This window comes from Vombatus ursinus, unplaced genomic scaffold (genome assembly GCF_900497805.2).
Source record: "Vombatus ursinus unplaced genomic scaffold, bare-nosed wombat genome assembly UNPS02014825.1, whole genome shotgun sequence".
NCBI classification, from domain to species: Eukaryota; Metazoa; Chordata; class Mammalia; order Diprotodontia; family Vombatidae; genus Vombatus; species Vombatus ursinus.
Genome location: NW_020954603.1, coordinates 6,602,893 through 6,624,110, shown reverse-complemented (window position 1 = coordinate 6,624,110; position 21,218 = coordinate 6,602,893). Strand labels below are relative to the sequence as shown.

General features: G+C 43.8%; 1 protein-coding gene across 1 annotated transcript in view; it reads left to right on the top strand.

The window, feature by feature from the left end:
- The first annotated feature begins 4,351 nt into the window (after positions 1-4,351).
- SLC1A7 (solute carrier family 1 member 7) overlaps positions 4,352-21,218 on the top strand; it is a 78,227-nt gene continuing 61,360 nt past the window's right edge. Inside the window, exons 1-2 of the mRNA XM_027838098.1 lie at positions 4,352-4,492; positions 8,308-8,387. Of these exons, the coding sequence (XP_027693899.1) occupies positions 4,352-4,492; positions 8,308-8,387 (221 nt within the window). The remainder of the gene's footprint in view (positions 4,493-8,307; positions 8,388-21,218) is intronic.

The following is a 21,218-nucleotide window of genomic DNA, read 5'->3' as shown; positions in this document are numbered from 1 at the left end:
TGACAATGTGGGCACAGATGAGTAAATACAAAATAAATACAACAATCACAGTTATTTTTGGAGTGGGGAGCATCAATATCTGGGGGGAATTGATAGAGCAGAGATTATCAAGTCTATTTGAGGAAACTGAGACTCAGAGAATAGAAAATGCATCTTTTGGAATCCACTGGACTCTACATGCTTCTCTCTGCCTGTCAAGGTCCATCACAGTCAACTACATTATGTTTTCATATCATTTTTACTTTTGTATATATTTTTCCTCCGCTCTTCCCTTACTTAGTGAGCCATCCTTTGCAACAAAAATAAAAAATAAAGGGGAGGAGGCAGATGAAGGCAGCTCAGCAAAACTAATAAATCAATTGAGTCTGAGAGTATATGCAATGTTCCACACCCATAATCCCCCACCTCTGCAAAGAAAGGGAAGAGGTGAATTTTTTCACTTCTTCTTTGGGGCCAAGCTTAGATTATAGCGATCATATAACTTCCTTTACATGAATTGGGTGCCATCTGCCAGACTAGGTGCCATACTTTAATTCCTAGAATTTGGAAACCAGACCCAGGATTTCAAAGTCTATTCCACCTTTTTCTTGGAAACAGAAATCAAGGATGTTGCAACATAATAAAAAATATTAGCATCATGACCACCTCCCCAACACCAGAGGGTGCTGGGAGAATCAGTCAAACTGCCTCTTTCCCCTCAATTTCTCAAGAGAGACAGTTATCCATTACCCCTTAGCTCTGCCCCCGAGTGGGTGGTGCCTGTTTCTCAGGTCTGTGTCTAAGGAGAGAGAGAGAGAGAGAGAGAGAGAGAGAGAGAGAGAGAGAGAGAGAGAGAGAGAGAGAGAGAGAGAGAGAGAGAGTGTGTCTGTGTCTGTGTCTGTGTCTGTATGTCTGTGTATCCATCCATGGGATTCCTTACCCTGGCTCCCCATTCTGCTAGCTCGTCTCATTTTGTCCATTAAGCTGTACCTTTATTGAATCCCCTTTGCTAAGATCATTGTTTTGGAAGACCGTTTAATCAAAGACACATATGCATGTTAATTTCAAAGAAGCTACATACAACATTGTGAAAAATGGTTTCTCTTGGTAATCTGTGTCTTGGAGACTCAGAGTTCTACCCTGCCAGCCTTCTGTCCAAAGTTGTTCAGAAGGACATCTCTGATAATGAGATTGCACTGAATCTTCTTATCTTGGTCAAGCTCCAGCCCAGGCCTGAATCGATTTTATCCTACTAAGGCTTCAGTGGAGACAGAATCCCTAAACTGTTGTGTGGGACAACGGCTACACTAGAATTAAAAGTTCGGAGGCTGAGTCAGAGATCAGAAAAGGTTTTATTCTTTCTCATGAGAAAGGGCACAACCCTCGTCGCTCGAGCAGCGACAGCCAGGGAGCGCAAAATCTGTTAATGGGGAACAAAGTTTTACAGTCCTAACGCGCTACCCCCTCCCCATTCCTGAACCTTTCTTCCCATTGGCTGGGTTTCAGGGAGCACAATCTAAACGCAGCTTTCTAAGAACCTTAGTACAATAATATCCTTATTTGGAAATATTTGCCTAGAGACAAAGGATGGGGAAGACTTTTGATAACCATTTAGAAGTTCTGCCCAGAGACAAAGGCTCTGGAAGACTTTCGATAAGGGGCTGAGAAGTCTCGCCTAGAGACAGATAAGCAGGAAGCCCCTGGCAGTTAAGCTAGCAGTCTTTCACAATTTTTACCTTGCCAGAGGAATTGGAGCACAGGTTACCTCTTGCAAGTTTTACTGCTTTGGGGGTACAAAGGGGATTTATGAGTTTTAGTACTGAGGAAACTTCATCTATCTCACACAACTGGGGTTGGGATTTCCTTTGATGGAGGGAGATATTGAACCCTGTGGACTAAGTGATCTAAAGCACATATTCAAGACTTCATTTTAATATGACCCACCTCCTAGTGTGTCAGCCAATCATGGTTGATTGGCACCCCTTAGGAACACTTACTCTTCAAAAGGCATATAAGGCTGTACCCCAAAATCCCAAACTGAGCCAGTTCTGAACTGGCCCCCTTAGGGGAGCCTAGTTTTGGACTGAACTCAATGCAATGCATGTCAAGCCAGCTTGAGAGAAATTGAACTGTGGACACATGTACCCCAATTTCATTTGTCTCTTTCTTAGAGCAGACACTGGCTCAAATTGGGGTTTGTAGGGTTTATGGGGTTTGGGGTTCATACCACAAACTGGCTTTCTATGAGTCCCCTCTCCAAGACCTCAAGCAGCAGAGAAGGCAAAAATCTAGTTCATTTCAGTAACTGCTAATCATTGGTCCAGCTGAGCAAAGACAATCTGTTGAATTCTGCTCTATTGTGTTATTTTCATTTACATCATTGTAGCTACTTTGTATGTTGGGGGTTTTTTTGTCTCCCCATTAGATTGTAAGCTCCTTGAGGGCAAATACTGTCTTTTTTTTAAATGTGTGTCCCCAGTGCCTGGCACACGGTAGATACTTAATAAATGTTTATTGAATTGAATTGAGTTGCTCTAGACCTTTAGGGAATGAGAATTCTGCCTCTTTGAATCAGTCAGTCAAAGACACAAGCCCTTGGTATAAATTAGTCTTTGGTCATTTGAGGGGAGTGGAATGATTTTGAGCCGTTGTATGGAGTCAGATGATGCTACATAAGAAATGTATTGGGGTTCATTGAAAGAATGAGGTGCCACACCTCTGGGCCAGTGGACGATAGGGAAGGAGATTCAAGCAGGAACATTCCAGTGACATCTTGGGAATCATAGAAGGGTCCTGAGAGGTCATTGACTCCAATCCCTCCACCCTCATATTACAAAGTGGGAAACTGAGAGAAATGAGTCAATGCTCCCAAAGCCACACGTGTAGTAGGAGGCAGAACCAGGATTTGAATTGCACCCTCTGACTCCAAATATGACACTCAATCCTTCCACTGCACCAAAATTTATTAAGAACATGTATTTCTTTTTATGGGTGCTAGGTGGTGCCATAGCTAGGTGGAGCGCCAGACCTGGAGTCCAGAAGACCTGGATTCAAATCTAGCCTCAGACACTAGCTGTGTAACCCTGGGCTAGTGACTTAACCCTGTTTGCCTCAGTTTCCCCATCTGTAAAATGAGCTGGAGAAGGAAATGGCAAGTCCCTCCAAGAAAATCTTTGCCAAGAAAACCCTACACAGAGTCACGAAGAGTTGGACGTGTCTGAAAAACAACAAATTTCTTTTCACATAAAAAAAAAAAAGAGGGCTTGCCCATTGGTTTAAAAAATATTCTTTGATTATAGGCCCTTAGTAAATGAAGGTTGTTCTCACTTCCCAAAAATGTCTGATTTTCTGAAATCTTGCACTCCCCACCAGGAAGTCAGACTTACATAACATTGCCCTCTGTTCCAACCAAAAGGCTTTAGTTAAACAAACAAACAATTATCTCTGAGATGAGAATTATAGCAAAGAGACTGAATTCATTCATTAATGCACTGTTGTTATGCTATGGATATTAGCCCAACTCCTGACTCTAGCCTGAGCTTAGAGCATCTTGGCTTTGGAGCTCTCCCACGACACCCAGTCTGTCCCTGGTTCCAGCTTGGTAGGACCCCCTAGAGCTCAATCTCTGCTGGCCTTGCCTTTATGAAGGAGGATTCCCCCTACACCCCAGTGAAGCCCTGGGAGGGCTAGCCACATTGACTCTTATTACTATTATCATAATTATTAGTACTATGATTCTCTGATCACAGATTCATGGAATGTAAGAACTAGAAGGATGCTCAGTAACCATTTAGCCTGCTTCCCTCATTTTGTAAAGCTGAGAACGGAGGCCCACTGAAAAGAAATGATTTGGCTAGAGGTGCACAGTAGAAACAGAATCTGAACTCAGATGGGTTGCCTCTCGGCATACAAGAGTCCTCTTGAAATGGGCACCACCCTCAAACCCCTTTTCCCTCTTTTTAAGAGGGAACTCTTTGCTTTTGCATCATGGATTCCTAGAAGCTGACAGCCAGAAGGAAGCTGGGGGTCTTCAGCTCCAAGCCCCTGCCCCCAGCCCTCCTGGCCAATGCCACCGGCACTCTTCCGGTCTTTACTCTAATTTCCCAGGGCTCCCTAAGCTGCTCCTAGGCTCTTAACGATAGTTGATAATAGGATTGTGGGCATTCATTTGGAGCAGTAACAATACTGGAGGGAGCCCTCGTGGGGCCTGGCTGTGGGGGGAAAGGGTGACCTCACAGGCTAAGCAGCCGGGGCTGGGAGCTTGGAGCTGTTCTTTCCAGACCCCAGACGGCCTGGGGAGCCCGGAGCAGGAGGGAGGCTCCATGGGAGGCTGACCCCACGCCAGGACCCTGCCTCCAGGGCAGAGGGCACCATGGCTCTGGCTTTGGATGCTCTGCTGGCTCGGGTGAAGGATGTGTGCCGGAGAAATGGGCTGCTGATCCTGTCGGTGCTCTCTGTCACCATAGGCTGCCTCCTGGGCTTCTTCCTGAGGACCCAGCACCTCTCTTCCCAGGTCAGTCCCTTCAAGTCTTGGTGCAGGCTGCACCTCCCTTCCCCCACCCTGCTGACCCGAGAGGCTCTCCTGCTACCCTCCACCTCCCAGAATTGTCAGGCCCCTTCCAGATTAGGCTCAGGGGCCACCTGGAACTCAAGCCCTTTCTTCCCCCCACCCTCAGTGGGCCTCACTCTCCTCATGTGTAGGTTTGGATGCTTGTTGTGACTATCCTTCCCTCCAACCCCCCAAAAAATGTAAGCTCTGGGACAGCTTTGTGTCCTCAGCTGTCAGCACTGTGCCCGGCACATAGTAGGTGCTCAAGAAACACTTACTTAATTGAATCTAATTGAATAATGAAGGCAATTATAATGATAATAATAATACTTCCACAATAACAAGGGGTGGCCCTTAGAAGTCTAAAAAGCTCTTTCTGCTCATTTTTTCATTGAATCTGAGTGACAGCCTAGTATGGGCAGTAGGACTGGTTACTGGCATCCCCATTTGGCGGATGAGGAAACTGAGGAAGGGGCTATCCCAGGGTCACAATGGTCATCACTGTCAGAGGAAGGATTGGAACCTATATCTCTCCTGACTCCAGGGTCAGGGTTATTTCATCGATGGGTGTATGCCTGCCACAGGTACAGATCTCAGCCCATCCAGGCCTTCCCATCCTGGGCCGGTCTAGCCAAGTTTCTTCTATAAATCCAGTACATAAAAGGCCTCCCTAAAAATCCTTGTATATTTGGCAGATATCACTCTGTGGCACTCCCTCTATTTCTCTCTGTCTCTGTCTCTGCCTCTGTTTCTTTCTCTGTCTCCTCCTCCCATCTCTCTGTTTCTATCTCCCTGTCTCTGTCCCTGTCTCTGTCTCTGTCCATGTCTCTGTCTCCTCCTGCAATCTCTCTCTCTGTCTCTGTCTCTCTCTTCTACTTCCTTTTCCAATGATGATTACTCCTTTCTCTCAAAGCCCTGTCTTCCTAAGAGCTCTGTGAGGGAGGCAAATGCAAGAGTTATAATACCCATTTTACAGAGGAAAAAACTGAGGGTCGGAGAAACCAAATGACTTCCCCAAGAGGACAGATCTAAGGAGCATCTCAGGCTAGATGAGAAGTCAGGTAGCAGCAGGTTTTGCAATACCCTGGAACTCCTTAGGGAGCCAGACTGTTAGATACAGAAGCGTCTTAGGGGGACCAGGGAGAGCCTGACCGTACAACAGCCTAGGCAGCGACCCAGGGGGACCGTTTCAGGGATTCTCTTCCCCTCAGTATGCCTTTCCCACCAGCTCATTGGGGCAAAAACAGTCTCTGCTATTGACATTCATTAGAGCATTAGGAGAAGTCTACCTTCCCGGCGTGGGGAGATGGTCAGACTTGTCTGTTCCCATAAGTGCCCTGAGCCCTTCTCATCTCCATGACAAACATTCCCAGTTCCTTGGATCTGTCCTGGACTCAAGGGCCCTTCCCTATCCCTGTTGTGGTTGTCCAGTCATTTGAGTTGTGCCCAACTCTTTGTGACCCCATTTGGGGTTTTCTTGGCAAAGACACTGGAGTGGTTTGCCATTTCCTTCTCCAGTTCGTTTGACAGATGAGGAAACTGAAGCAAACAGAGGTGAGTGACTTGCCCAGGGTCACACACCTAGGAAGTGTCTAAGGCAGGATTTGAATTCAGGTCTTTCTGATTCCATGTTTAGCACTGTATCCACTGTGCCACCTAGCAGCTAGCTGAGTGATGGTGGAGCCTTGGGCAGGTCACTGACCCGCTAGAGGCATCAGTTGCTTCCTCTGTAGAATGGACTCTGTGGTTTTTGAGGTACCTTCCAGGCCCCCATCTAGAGCCCTCTCCCCAGACCCTGGGCAGCAGGGAGGTAGCTGGCCAGCTCTTCCCCTGAGTTAACACAGGACCAAACATTTGTTTGCTGCTAGGGCTTAACTTGAGAACAGATTTGGAATTCCTGTGTGTTTCCGGCCCCGTCTGGGGGGCCCTTCTTGTCCAAGCATCCCTCTCCATCTTTTTGGATGAACCTGCAGTTCCCGAGCCAAAGAGATAGCAGGAAGGATGTGGACGTTAGAACAAGCACTTGGCTGGAGCCAGGAAGCTCAGAGTCTCCCTTTGAAATAGAATCCCCCAGTGGCCGTCTGATGTCTCAGCCAGGGACTGGAGCCCTGGACTGTCCCTTCCCTAAACAATGCTCTTGTGTAAGATGGGGAAGGCACACAAGGACGGAAACATCCCTGGGCGGTCCCAAGAGCGTATCCCTCCCGGCTCTGACCCTTAGCAGCCCTGGGCACTGGCCTGTGGGCACATTCTGGGCCCAAGTTTGTGTGCTTTTCTGCAACAGGACAGTTAGACTAGATGACCCCTGCCCCTCAGACTTGAATTCAGATCTCCGCTTCTGCTTCAGACCCTGATGCTAGCTGTGTGACCTCCACCAACGACTTCTTCTCTGATCCTCAACTTCCTCTTCTGTAAAAAGGAGATAAGAGGGGCAGCTAGGTGGCGCAGTGAATAGAGCACTAGCCCTGAAGTCAGGAAGACCTGAGTTCAAATCCGGCCTCAAACCAAACGCTTGACACTTACTAGCTGTGTGACCCTGGGCAAGTCACTTAACCCCAATTGCTTAAAAAAAAAAAAAAAAAGGAGATAAGAATAGAATCTCCCTCACTGGGTTGTGGTAAGATAAAATGAGATATCATATTGAAGAAACAAATGTTTATCGACTGATTGATTGAATCACTTGGCATACCTCGAAACTCTATATCGATGTCAGTGAATATTGTAGTTATTATTACTATTGTCATTATAATTTGGGGAGGGGCTAGACTGTGATTTCACTGACCTAAAGAATTCCTGGTGAGGAAGGTCCCTCCACCGATGCAGATTGGCATGTGCCCTTCAATTTATCATCTTACAGAATTTCCTAGGAATAACCAGTATGTGTCAAAGGCAGAACCTGAACCCAGCTCTTCCTGAACTCTGAGGTCAGCTCTCCAACCACGGCCTAGAGGCTATCCTCCCTTTATTAACACCATCATTACCATTATATTCTAAGTCTCCTTCCAGCACTGACATTCTGCAAAAGTCATGACTTTCCCTTTCGGAGCCTCAGTTTCCTCATCTGTAAGATGAGAATAATCTTACCTGTACTTATTCCTCACGGAACTACTAAAAAGCCTAAATAAAAAAAAAGTTATAAGGTGCCTTTTGAGCAATGTTTGGATACAATTTGTTTTTACCTTAACTTACTATTTTCTCATGGTACGGTAGAAAAAGCATGAGGCTAGGAATCAGAAGACCTGGGTTCTGGTCTCAGCTCTGCTACTGTTATTTTGTGACTTTGGATAAATCAGTTTTCTCTCTTGGGTTTTAATTTCTACATCTGTAAAATAGGTTGGATAGTACTGAGGTGTAGTCTTAGCTTCAGGGTTACCCAGCCGGGTTGTCTTGGGCAAGATCCTGTCTCTGCTTCCTTACATATACAGTGGACTTAGATCAGATGACCTCTACAGTCATCATGGTCCAGACCTGGGAACAGAGCTGAATCAAACAGCAGGAAATGACTTCAAAGGGCTATCTTTTCCAATCTCCCATTTTTTAACTAGTGAGGAAAGCAAAGCTCAGAAAGGAGTGATTTGCTGAAGGTCACACAGCAAATCAGGGGCAGAACAGGGATGAGAACCCAGGAAACCTGACCCCTAAGCTCAGGCTTTTTTTCACTGCCTGTGAAACCTGTAGAGAATGGCCTCTTCCCCATGAAAAGACTGTGATAACAGTATTAGGTCAACACAAGCGAGTGAGGGCCAGCTAGAAACCCATACTTCTTCCTGCGCTTCTAGGAAATTAGTTACATCCAATTCCCTGGAGAGCTGCTCATGAGGATGCTGAAGATGCTGATCCTGCCCCTTGTTGTCTCAAGGTGAGTGATGACCAAGATGTTGGCCAATGTTTGGTATGAACAAAGTACATATATAGCGTGTGTGTGTGTGTGTGTGTGTGTGTGTGTGTGTGTGTGTGTGTGTGCGCTGAAGAGAGTCTGTGGTTGTCTGGGTCCCATTGTTCATTGGGTCCTTATTTTATTTATCAAATCAAAGGAAGTTTTTTGTTTGCAATTTTTTCTAATTCTTTGATTTTCAGAATTTCTATTTTGGTGTTTAAATGACTTTTTAAAAAAATGTTGGTTTTCTAGTTTTTTTAAGTTGGTTGCCCAATTTGTTGATGTTTTTCCTGTCTTTTGTTGATGAAAATATTTAGAGATATAAATTTTCCCCTAAGGAAGTTTCATCTAAAATTTTTTTGCTGCATTGTGTCATTGCCATCATTGTTAATGAAATTACCTGTTGTTTTTATGATTTATTCTTTTTATCTACCCTTTATTTAGGATTAAGTCACTTAGTCTCTGCTTTTTACTTCTTTCTGCATTGGACTTTTGCTCAATATCATTTTATTGCATTGTGGTAGTAAAAGATGAGTTTAATATTTCTGCTTTTCTCTATGTGCTTTTTGAGGTTTTTATGCCCTAATTCATGGTCAATGTTTGTAAACAGACCATAAGCTGCTGAGAAATAATATAAACAGTCCTTTCAATTTTCAATCAATACCTAACTTTCAGAAAAGTTCTATTCTGGTCCTGAATTTTCTTTTCCTTTTTTTGTTAGATTTGTCTAGATCTGAAAGGGGTACATTGGAGTTCCCTACTATTATAGTTTTATTGTACATTTCTCCATGCAACTCATTTAGTTTGTCCTTTAAGCATTTAAATTCTATGCCTTTGGGTGCATATATGTTAAGTATTGATGTTTTATTCAATGTCTACACTACCTTTCAACACAATGTAATTTTCTCATTTATTTCTTTTATTTAAGACTATTTTTGTCATTGCCTTGTCTGAGATCACGTTTGCTATCCTTGCTTTTTTTAGTTCAGAGGAACCATAATAGATTTTGCTCCATCCTCTAATTTAAACTGCATAAATTCTTTATTTCAAGTGTGTTTTTGTAAACAACATATTGTTGGATTCTGTTTTGTAATCTTACCTGCTATTCTCCTCCATTTTCTGAGTTCATCTCACTAACATTCACAGTCATGATAGTTAATTGTGTATTTCCCTCCAATTCATTTTATTGTACTTTTTCCTTTCTTTGTCCCCTCCCTCCTCTTAACAAAGAAGAAGACCATAGAAAGAGAGAAATGTGCTCAAGCACCAGTGTTGTATGCTCCTTGCAATTTGCTTCTGATTCCCAGCCCCTTTTCTCTTTCCCATGCCCAAACCTTAATTAGAGGTTTCCCTTTTTTCCTTCCTTTTAAATCCCTCTTTACAATCCACCCTCCAAGGTTAGAGTTTGTTTTGCTTATGACTAATCCCTCCCCAAATCTGTCTTCTCCCTTATTCCCCATTCTTCTTTCTCTTCTCTCCCCTCTCTCCATTCCCTCCTGTTTCCCTATTAAGTATATTTGTACACCCAACTCTGTACGAAGATTCTACCCACCTTTACCCAGTTCAGATGACAGTAACGTTTAAGTTTTATCTGCTACCTCCATCCCTTCTTCCTCATTTGTATCATCTTCTACTTATACACTCCAATCATGAGATAATTAATTCCCCCAACACTTCCTTCCCCTTTCTTCACTAATGTATTTCTTTCCCCCTCCCTTTTCTTTCTTCTTTTAATATAATTAAAACATAGGAAAAAAAACATTCCCAGATCTTATTGAACTCCCTTTATGATCCCTAATAACATTAGGGTTCAGAGGAGAACTTGTATCATCTCAGTCTATAAAAAAAGCATTTATTAAGTGCCTGCTATGGGCCAGACACTCTGCTAAGCACTGGAGATACAAAGAAAAACAAAAGACAGACCTTGCTCTAAAACAAAACAAAACAAAACAAAACAAAAGCACCTAGTATAATGAGGGAGACAACACAAAATAGGTATAAATAAGACGTTCCAAATGCCTTAGTGCAGCTTTGAGCTTTTTTTTTTTTTTGAGGCAATTGGGGTTAAGTGACTTGCCCAGGGTCACACAGCTAGTATAAAGTGTTTGAGGCCGGATTTGAACTCAGGTCCTCCTGACTCCAAAGTCAGAGCTCTATCTACTGCACCATCTAGCTGCCCCCAGCTTTGAGCTTTCAAAGCTTAACACTATACTAAAAATTTTTGGGTCACCCTATACAAGATAAATTAGAAATAATTTCCAGATCAAGACACTAACATTAAAGGAAAATGAGAAAGTCTTCTTTTAATTGGTGGGATTTTAGCTGGGTCTTGAAGGAAACCAGGAAGGAAGGGGGTGGAGAAGAGGAGGGAGGGCATTCCAGGTCTGGGGGACAGTGAGTGAAAATGCCCATAGTGAGGAGATAGAGGGTTTAGTAAAAGGACTAGCAAGGAGGTCAATGTTGCTGAATCATAGAGGTTGGGGTGAGTAATGTGTGACAAGACTGGAAAGGTAGGAAGATGGCAGGTTTAGAAGGGCTTTGAATGTGAAACAGAGGGTTTTATATTTGATCTTGGAGGAGACAGGAAGCCGCTGAGGTTCAGTGGAGAGTGATGTGGTACAGTCAGACTTGTACTTTAGGAAGATTAATTTGACAGCTTGGTAGAGAATGGATTGTAATAAGAGATGAGGCAAAGAGAACCAACCAGAAGGTTGTTGCAATAATCCAGACATGAGGTGATGATGGTAGCAGCAGAGGAGCAAGAGGGCATGTATGTGAGAGATGTTACAGAGATAGACTTGACAACTGGTTGGCTATTGGGGGCGGGGGAGATGAGAAAGAATGAAGATTAAAGGAAGAAACCTAGGTTAGGAGCCTGGATGGTTGGGAAGATAGTAGTGTCCTTAACAGTAGTGGGGAAGTTAAAAGGCAGGGGCAATAATGAGTTCAGTTTTGATCATGTTGAGTTTAAGATGTCTATGGGACATCTAGTTTGAGATGTCCAACAGACAGTTGGAGATATAAGTCTGGAGTTTAGGAGCGAGCTTGGGGCTAGATGAGTGGACTCATCAGCATGGAAATCTTCATTGTATTTATGACAGTTGATGAGATCACTAAGTGAAATAGAGAATAGAGAAAATGGCCCAGAAGAGAGAACTAGTGGACACTTCTCCACTAACGACCTAAACAAAGATCCATCAAAGGAAACTTGTATTTGCCATTTTATATTTCTCTTGACTCTAGTGTTTGTCTTTCAATGTTTCTACTAAGCACTGGTCTTTTCATCAAGAATGCTTAGAAGGGACAGGTAGGTGGTGCAGTGGATAGAGCTCTGGCCCTGGAGTCAAGAGGACCTAGGTTCAAATCCAGCCTCAGACACTTGATACTTACTAGCTGTGTGACCCTGGGCAAGTCACTTCACCCTGATTGCCTCACAAAAAAAGAAAGAAAAGAAATGCTTGGAAGTCCTCTACTTCATTAAAGATTTATTTTTACCTCCTGTAGGATTGCACTAAGTTTTGCTGAGTATGTTGTTCTAAGGTTGTAAGCATACCTTTTTGCCTTTTAGAATATTGTATTCCAAACTCTCTGCTCCTTTATATTAGGAGATGCTAATTCTTGTATGATCCAAACTGGCTCCTCAGTACTCCAACTCTTCCTTTCTGGCTGCAATATAGAAAATACTTTCTCTTTGACCTGGATGGTCTGGATTTGAACTGTGACATTTCTGAGAGTTTTCATTTTGGAATTTCTTTCAACCAGTAGGTTCTAGTTTCACTTTCTCCTTTTGTTTTAAGAGATCTGGGAGGTTTTCTTTTATGATTACTTGAAATACCACATCCAGGCTTTTTTTTTTAACCTGGTCATGGCTTTCAGATAGGAAGGAAGGAAATAAGCATTTATTAAGTGCCTACTATGTGCCAGGCACCATCTAAGAACTTTTCAAATATTATCTCATTCAACTCTCACAACAATTCTACAAAGCAGGAGTTATTATCATCCCGATTTTCCAGTTGAAGAAAATGAACAGACAGAGATTAAGTGACTTGCCCAGGGTCAAATAGTAAGTATTTGGGGCTAGATTTGAACTCAGATCTTCTTGACTCCAGGCTTAGTGCTCTATCCACTGTACCACCTAACAGCAAGTAATCCCTTGATTCTTAAATTCTCTCTCCTTGATCTCTTTTCCAGATCAGATGGGTTTTTTTCCTTTGAGATGCTTTACACTTTCTTCTATTTTTTCAGGCTTTTGATTTTGTTTCAATATTTCTTATTGTCTCATGGAGGATGAGTTGAAGAGAAAGATACAAATGGTAATTCACTTCTGTTTGGTCCATTCTAATTTTCAAGGAGTCTGTTGCTTGGGTAGGGATTTTTAACCCTTATGCAAAACTGTCAATCCTCCTTCCAAGTCTTTCCTTCAAAGATCTCAAGTTTTTTCTAGTTTTTCCCTCTAATGGTCTCATTTCATTTAGAAAATCATTTTAAAACTTTTTTTTAAAAATTACCTTCATTTCAGAAATTCTAATTGATCATATACACATATATATGTATGTGTGTGTGTGTGTATACATATATATATATATATATATATATATATATATATACACACACATATATATAGGCGGGGGGTTAAGTGACTTGCCCAGGGTCACACAGCTAGTAAGTGTCAAGTGTCTGAGCATGGATTTGAATTCAGATTCTCCTGACTCCAGGGCCAGTGCTCTATCCACTGCACTACCTCGCTGCCCCTCAAAGCTATATTTTCAGGCTTTTCTTGTAAATGTTTTGGAATCATTCCTTCTTATGGGTTCATGTCTTGGGTATTTCTGGCACCATAATAGCTCTTGATAGTGGTTGTCTCTCTTGTTTGTTTGTTTGTTCATTTAATTGTCATTTTGGCTTGACTTCCCAAGTAGGGTTTCATGTTAGGGCCAGGCTCCGCACACTTCTGGTAGGAACATCTGGGCCTTGCTCAGTCCTGATTTGTATTCTGTGGGGTTTTGCTGCTTCTTTTGTTGGGTAGTGAATTCTTTGCTCTTCAAGGACCTTAGAGGCAGCTGAGACTGCAGAACTTCAAACTTTCAGTGCCCTCAAAGCAGTCTCACCCAGGGCAAAGTCTGGTTGCTGGCCACTTGGTCTGAGCTTTGCAAGCTTTTGACCCTGGTTGGAATCTGAGCCACATGACTGTAAGTTTACCCCTTATTGGAGCTCCAGTAGACTGCTACAGGCCTTAGCCCCTCTCAGTCAGCTGGAACGCTTTGAGGTTTAGAGTGCAGGCTCCCTGCCTTAGCCACAAGACTCAGACTGGGCTGGGGGCTGAATACAAGACCGTACTCAGAGATCAGAGCTGCCCAGCTGCTGTTTGATTCTGTTCCTACCTCAGGTCCATGACCATCCCTTGCCCTAGATAGCCACTCTTAGGAGCAGTTCACCTCTTCAGTTCTCACTGGACCTTCAGTCCAGACAAGGGCACAAACAACAGAGCTGCTGGCTGGCTCCCTTTCCTACTCCTTTCACGTTATCAGACCCTTCTCTACCAGATCTGGGATGTCTTTTTGTCCATGTTATCTCTCCCACTAAACTGTAAGCTCCTTGAGGGCAGGATCTGTCTTTTGCTTCCTTTTTTGCATCCCCAGGACTTAGCTGGCGCCTGACACATAGTAGGCACTTAATAAATGTTTTTTGATTGGTCATACACAGCCACAGGCCCCAGTTCAGTGCCAGTGTACAAGGCATAGCATGGGTAACCTCTCAGGCTAGATCTCTTCTACAGTTTCCATAGACCTCTGTCTACCTAGGCTGACCTGGGCTAGAAAAAGAACTCATTGTGATTCTTTTCTTTTCATTTCCCAATCACAACTCTGATGCTCTTCCTAGGTCTTTGTTGGAGTAGTTATCAGGGAGAGCTGGGCTGCACAGCTTCCTCCTCTGCCATCTTTGCTGGTCCCTCCCACCCCCTTGTTCTCTCCTGATGGGAAAACTGTCATCTAGAGCATGTGCTTAAGGTTCTAGCAGCTGTGGAGTCTGGAACTTGTGATGTGTGGGAAGAGCTCTGAACCAGAGGGCAGGATATAACTTGATAAGAATAAATATATGTGTGTATATGTACATAAAAGAACATATGCACATATATTTGCATTGAGGTTAAAAATATATTTATCTTGTTCCCAGGAAAAAAAATCACTGGAGTCAAGAGGTCCAGGTCTCCAATCCCAGCTCTGGCATTTACTAAGCCTGTGACCTTGAACAACCCTGTGACTCTATGAGCCTTATCATATGAGTTTCTTCATCTGCAAAAAGGAATAATAATATTTATATTCCCTGCCTCACAGGGTTCCTATGAAGACAGTGGTTTGTAAACTTCAGAGTGCCATAAAAATTATCTCTCTCATGAGGTGGCCTACCAGACCAAAGTTTCCTTCCCTCCCCATTTTTGGCTTCCAGCTTTGATCACCATCTGTACCTGAACCCCTGTGATGCTTTCCCTGAGGAATGGTTTTGGTTAGAGTAGATATACTGAGGTTTAAGAGGAGGCCATGTGGTGCAGTGGAAAGGACTCTGGTCTTTTATTCAGATAAACTGAATCTGAGGCTTGGCTCTACCCCTTGTCCTCTGTGTGACCTTGGATAAGTCATTTCCCTCTTTATGGGTCTCAGTTTTCCCATCTGTAAAATCAGGATAATAATTATTTCATTGTCTACATCATTGGATTGAACTAGAGGAATGAGAAACTTTAATAGCAGATACTTAATAAATAAAACAGTTATAATAATTAGTGCATTTTAAGCCTAAGTGGGGGGGTCAGCCCCAAAGATCCACTTGGTTCCTTCCTCTTCATCTTTATGGAATCCATTTTAGATGAAAAATTACAAGTTTAGTCACAGTTGCTTTAAGCCCCTAATTAGGCAAATTCCTAACATTTAGACAGAGGCCCAGTTCCCTACCTACCTGTACAATTCTAACTAAACCAGGTTGAGGGTAACTGACAGGCCTCAAACCTGTTGGTGAGTTAGGGGGATGTTTACCCCCAAGTTTGTGAAGACTTGCTCCATTGGAATGGGCGGATGAGGACAATTTGTTCCAATGGCCCTGAAGGTGGCTAAAGTAGGCGCTGTAGAGTGCTTAGAGCTTGGTCAGACATCGAAGATGTCAAGGTCATCCTTGGCATCCTGGGCCATCACTAGTCATACTGACTTCTGTCTTGTCATCGGAAGACTCTGGAAGGGAGAATGAGGTTGATGACTTTGTACAACTCTGCGTCACTTAAATCCAATTCATGAGAAAGTCAAGATATTGCCTGTGATGTCATTGGTCCTTTTTGAAACAAAGGACAAACAACAACAATTCTGTCTATCTAGTTAATCCCTGGCTTTTTGTGGATGAGACAAAATTCACTTTCCTGGAAATATTTGAGTAATGAAACCACATGTTTCAATGTTATAGTGTCTGCAGACAGGTAGTACCTAGAGGGAAAAGCAGGGACAAACTGATCTTTTTTGGGGATTTCTTTCAGCCAAGATCTACTTTGAGGTGCCTATAGAGCTGATGGCTCTCTCTGACATCTCCCTATTTGCCATAGCTCAGGGCTAGCCTTCCCCGCAGAGTTGTGTTGGACCTCACCCTTGCTCCAAGTTTAGTCCAATCTCTGTTTCCAGAGTCTTCCCTCAGAATCACTCTTCAGTTCTGAATTAGCTTCTTCTAGCTGTTTGATCCTGGGCAAGTCACTTAATCCTGTTTGCCTCAGTTTCCTCAACTATAAAGTAAGTTGGAGAAGGAAATGGCAAACCACTCCAGTATCTTTGCCAAGAAAACCCCAAATGGAATCATAAAGAGTTTTAGAGGACTGAAACAACTGAACAACAACTGCATGCAAATTTCTTAGGGCATGACTACATCTCTTACACTATGGCTTTGATTGATTTGAGGAGGTGTACAGGTCCTGTTCACACTTGGTCCTGATTGATTGAATCAAGAATTGTTCTCATCTAACAAAAATCAATTTTAAGGGAATAGAATAATCAATGGAGCCCCATTCTTATACAAATGTTGAATTGAGGTGTCCTCTGAGGTTAAGAAATATTCCCATTTTACTGCTAAAGGAAACAGAAGCTCCTGGAGGCAAGATGATTTACCTAGGGTCATGAAGTGAGTAAGTAGCTAGGACAGGACTTGAACTCAGATATTTCCTAAGTCTGAGACAGTGTTCTTTGCCCTATACTAGGAGTAACACATTTGAAATATTGTTGTGAGCTTTGATAATTTCCCTGATACCTCCCTAAAGGTATGTATCTGTTTTTGCATGTGTTTGACATATGTTTACAAATGTACATTTAAGTATATGTGTGCATAAATATCTATGTGCCTCCTCTGTTAGCATAAGCTCCCTGAGGGAAAGGATTATTCTGGCTTTTGTCTTTGAGTCTCCACTGCCTCTAGTACACAGCAGGCACTTGGAACAAGCTGCCTAATTAATGAATTGCATACAGTCAATTGTCAAGGCTTGTTGACTCTGCCTCCACAATATGGCTTACCTTTGTCCCCTCCTTTATTCTCTTTGCCAGCAAATACCTTTCCATCCTTATCTCAGTCTTCTCTGCTCCAGCTAAAGTGAATGATTCACTATCCTGTCTGTATGCCACACTCCCCTACCTCATTGTCCTTGCTTGGGCAGTTCCCTATATCTAGAATGCCGTACTGGCCCTACAGCCATTGACATTCCCCCCCATCCTTTGAGATCCCAGTTCAAATGACCTTCTTGTCTCCTCAGATTCCCATATAATTTTGTTTGTTTCTCACTCATCCAGCATTTTATATCATAGCTATTTTCACGTGCGTTATGCTGTAGATCTCTATTACATTGTGAGCTCCATGACAGCAGGGATTATATATTATTTCACTTTGGTGTCTCCCTTAGCACTACTCACATGGCTCTGTATGTGGTAGGAGCTTAATAAGAGCTTAACAACTGAGAGTGTTCGTCATTTTCCACCTGGCTGATCTCCTGGATTTCATAATTTCTCAAAACTCATCATTCTTCAAGATGAACTCAACTCTAACTCATACTTCCCAAGGTCATTTCCTACCCCAGCTGTAGGACTTACCACACCCTTGTGATGAGTATTCTCTCCCCTCACTTCATCAGACTGTAGTCTTCCCCCATTAAATTGTGAGCTCTTCAAGGGCATAGGTTGTCATGCCTTTATTTGTATCCCCAGCACTTAACGCAGTGCCTGGCTCAGAGCAGGCATTTAATAAATGTTTATTGACTGACTCTGAATGCAGAGGTCATTGGAAGAAGCAAAGTTACCACAAAGCACATGCACAAGTCCCCTTTATAAAAGAGGCTTGATGCCACCTCAGACTTGATCCAACTCTAAACCTAGGAGTCCATGACTTCATGAACTGGTAAAGAGGGAATTCCAGGCACTGGGGACAGGCTGACCAAAAACACCAGACTGATGGATAGAGGGAATATAATTTAGCCCAGATTTTGCGTTGACTTTGCTTATGGATAAGATGGTGAGAAGAAGACAAGATGATAGTCCAATTAAATGTGCTAAGAGCTGGTTGAATGGCTAGACCCAAAGAGAAGTCATTAATGGTTTGATGTCAGCTTAGAGGCATGTTCAGGAGACAAAAAATTGCCTCCAGTATGCAGGACATGCAGGAAGGATTAAGACAGAAGACTGGGAGAAAAAGTTGGGCAGTGACAAGGTGTTGACGAAGTTTTCGGGATAAATTGGAGCAGCTGAAGACCTGTTAGGATACCACTGCATCCATTCAGTCAAGTCATGATAAAGACCTGAACTGGGGTGTTGGCATTGGGAATAGAATGTATTCCACATGACAACCTGTTAAATACGTGAAAACAGTTACTTCTTGTTTCCAGAATCTTCTCTTCTCTAGGCTAAACATCTTTAGCTCTTATTCAGCTTTATGTCATGACAAACATGCCATCTTTCTGGATAGTGACAGTGGGTCAGGTGCTAGATGTGGAGTTGGGAAGACCTGAGTTCAAATCATGCCTCATGCATTTCTTAGCTATGTGAACCTGGGCAAATTGTTTAACTTCTATTTGCCTCAGTTTCCTCATTTGTAAAGTGGGGATAAAAAAAGTATCTACTTCCCAGAGTTGTGAGAATTAAATTATATAATTTATGGAAAGTGCTTTGCAAACCCTGAAGCACTTTATAAACTCTAGCTACTATTATTATTACTTGTGCCTTTATCCAAGTGAAAAATAGGAAACCGCACAGGACCGAGCATGGATCCCTGGGGCATTCCACTGGGGACCTCCTGATAAGCTGGCATCAAATCATTCATGGCTTCTCTTTGTTGTTGTTTAATCATTTTTCAGTCGTGTCCAACTCTTTGTGACTGGGTTTTCTTGGCAAGGATACTGGAGCGGTTTGTTATTTCCTTCTTTAGCTCATGTTACAGTTAAGGAAACTGAGGCAAACAGGATAAAGTGACTTGCCCAGGGTCACACAGCTAGCAAGTGTCTGAGGCTAGATTTGAACTCAGGCCTGGCACTGATTCCAGGCCTGGCGCTCTATCCACTGCACCACCTAGATGCCTCCCTCTTTCGGTCTGGCCATTAACCAACTCTTGTCTGGCTGTCTACATCCATAATTGAAGGAAATGCTAAATTTCAGTTAGAAGTAAGTAAAAATAAAAATGTCATTTTTTTCTTCCATACAAGTTCACAAACCCCTGAAATTGATCCACAGAGCCCAGGTCAAGAGCCAGTCCCTAATATAGTCTAATCTCCTTATTTTATGGATGGAGAAGCAGGCTGGGGAAATGACCTATCCAAGGTCACACATGCAGTATGGGGGAGCACTGGAATTTGAACCCTGAGAGATTAGAAGAGATCTGAGCCCTGGTCCTCTGCCTCTAACACCAGGACCCCTTTTGGGATTCCTAACTTTCCCTGCTTACATTGGAGTCCTGGAACTAAGTGACTCCTAGCAAAGATGACACTATTGCGATGCCCTGCCTTTCTAGGTACACCCAGAGTCAGCAGGAATACACAGTGAAAAGAGTCCTGGACTGGGAGTCAGGACCTGGCTTTATAAATAACTTGCTATGTGACTTTGGTCAAGTCACTGCCTGTCTCTGGGCCTGAGACTCATCCCGTGTTCCATGAGTGGGGCTGCACAGTTCAGGGGTGGCCTCCTCTGCTTTTCCTCATTGTCCCAGGTATTATCCTTCTTTCCGTCTTGAAATTTCTCTGTCTACACTTTGGAGGATGTGTTGTGGCCCCCTCCCCCCACCAAGGAACATTAGCTCCTTGACAGGAGGGGTTGTTTCATGGTTGTCTTCATATCCATATATTAAGAACTTAATAAATGCTTGTTGAATTGAATTGGACTGGATAACCTTATTAGCTGTGTGACTTTAGGCAAATCATGTCACCTCCCTGGGCCTCAGTTTCCCCATCTGTAAAATGAGAGGGTTGCCCTTGAAGGCTTCTGGGGTCACTTGCTGCTCTAGCTGGAGGATTGTCTGAACGGCTGGGATGCTTTCTACCACCCCTTTCCAGCTCTGAGGTTCTCCCAGTCTTTAACCTCCATCCCAGGCCTTGGGAAGCCCCTGGCTCCCACCCCCAGGCCTTGTTTTCACACATCCCCAGAAGAGAGTAACACAGGGAAGTCAGGGTGACTCACAGATGCTGCCTCCAACATCTGGAACTGGCCTGGAGCCTGGAGCCCCGGATCCTCTACTCCATGCCAAGCCTCCTCCCTGCTGCTCCCCCCCACCCCCCCCGCTAGGCCCATGTTCTCAAACCAGGCATATTTCAAGAAAACTGGGTCCATGTGTTTCTGATTCAAGTTGTGCTGAACTCATCAGAATGTTTGGTGAACCTGTTTTCCATGCCAAGAGTTGTGTGTGTGTTTGTTTCTTTCTTTTTCTCCTAAGCCTTCAAAATCCACTTTTCCTAGAATCAGGATGTTTGGGTGAAGAAGCTCACCCCTTCCTGTACTCCCTATTCCCAGCCTCCCTCTGAAGTCTTCAGGCTGGTGGGGTGGACCTGTCCCCTCACTGCAGCCATGCTTGGTGGGGGCAGAGAGTGGGGTTGGGGAGGGTGGAGAAGGACAGCTGCTGCCTCAGACAGGTCTGCCCTGGGAAGGGTCTGAGATGCTACGGTGAGTGGCCAGTGGGGGGAAGGAGGAGGACAAGAAGGAGAAGGCACAGACTCTGGAGCGGATGGTGCCCAGGCCTGCTGTCACTCTCTTCTCCAGGCCTTCATGACACAGCTCTCTCTTGGCTTTCCTTCTCTGTCTCACTGCTTTTGTTCCAAACATTTTGTTTTGTTTTGTTTTTGGTGAAGCAATTGGGGTTAAGTGACTTGCCCAGGGTCACACAGCTAGTAAGTGTCAAGTGTCTGATGCTGGATTTGAACTCAGGTCCTTCTGACTCCAGGGCTGGTGCTCTATCCATTGCACCACCTAGCTGCCCCTCTCTCACTGCTTTTGGACCTTCAGCCAGGCCCCGCCACCTTTGCTGGGCTGCTCCCCCCCTTCTCTCCCCTCCTTTTTTTCTCCCCCTCTCGATCTCTGCCTCTATCTCTCCCTGCCCCTTCCTTCATCAGCAACCTTGGGTTCGGCTTTCATCTTTAAGCAGACAGCTTTCAGCACATCTGTCCCTTGTCTCCCTCTTGAGCTCAGGTCAGCCAACAAACATTTGTGAATTGCCTCCCAGGTGTCAGACACTGTTCCACGCGTCTACTTCTCCACTGGACATCTCCGTCTGAATGTCCCGTAAATGCCTCAAATTCACCATGTGTAAAACAGGACTCAGGGTCTT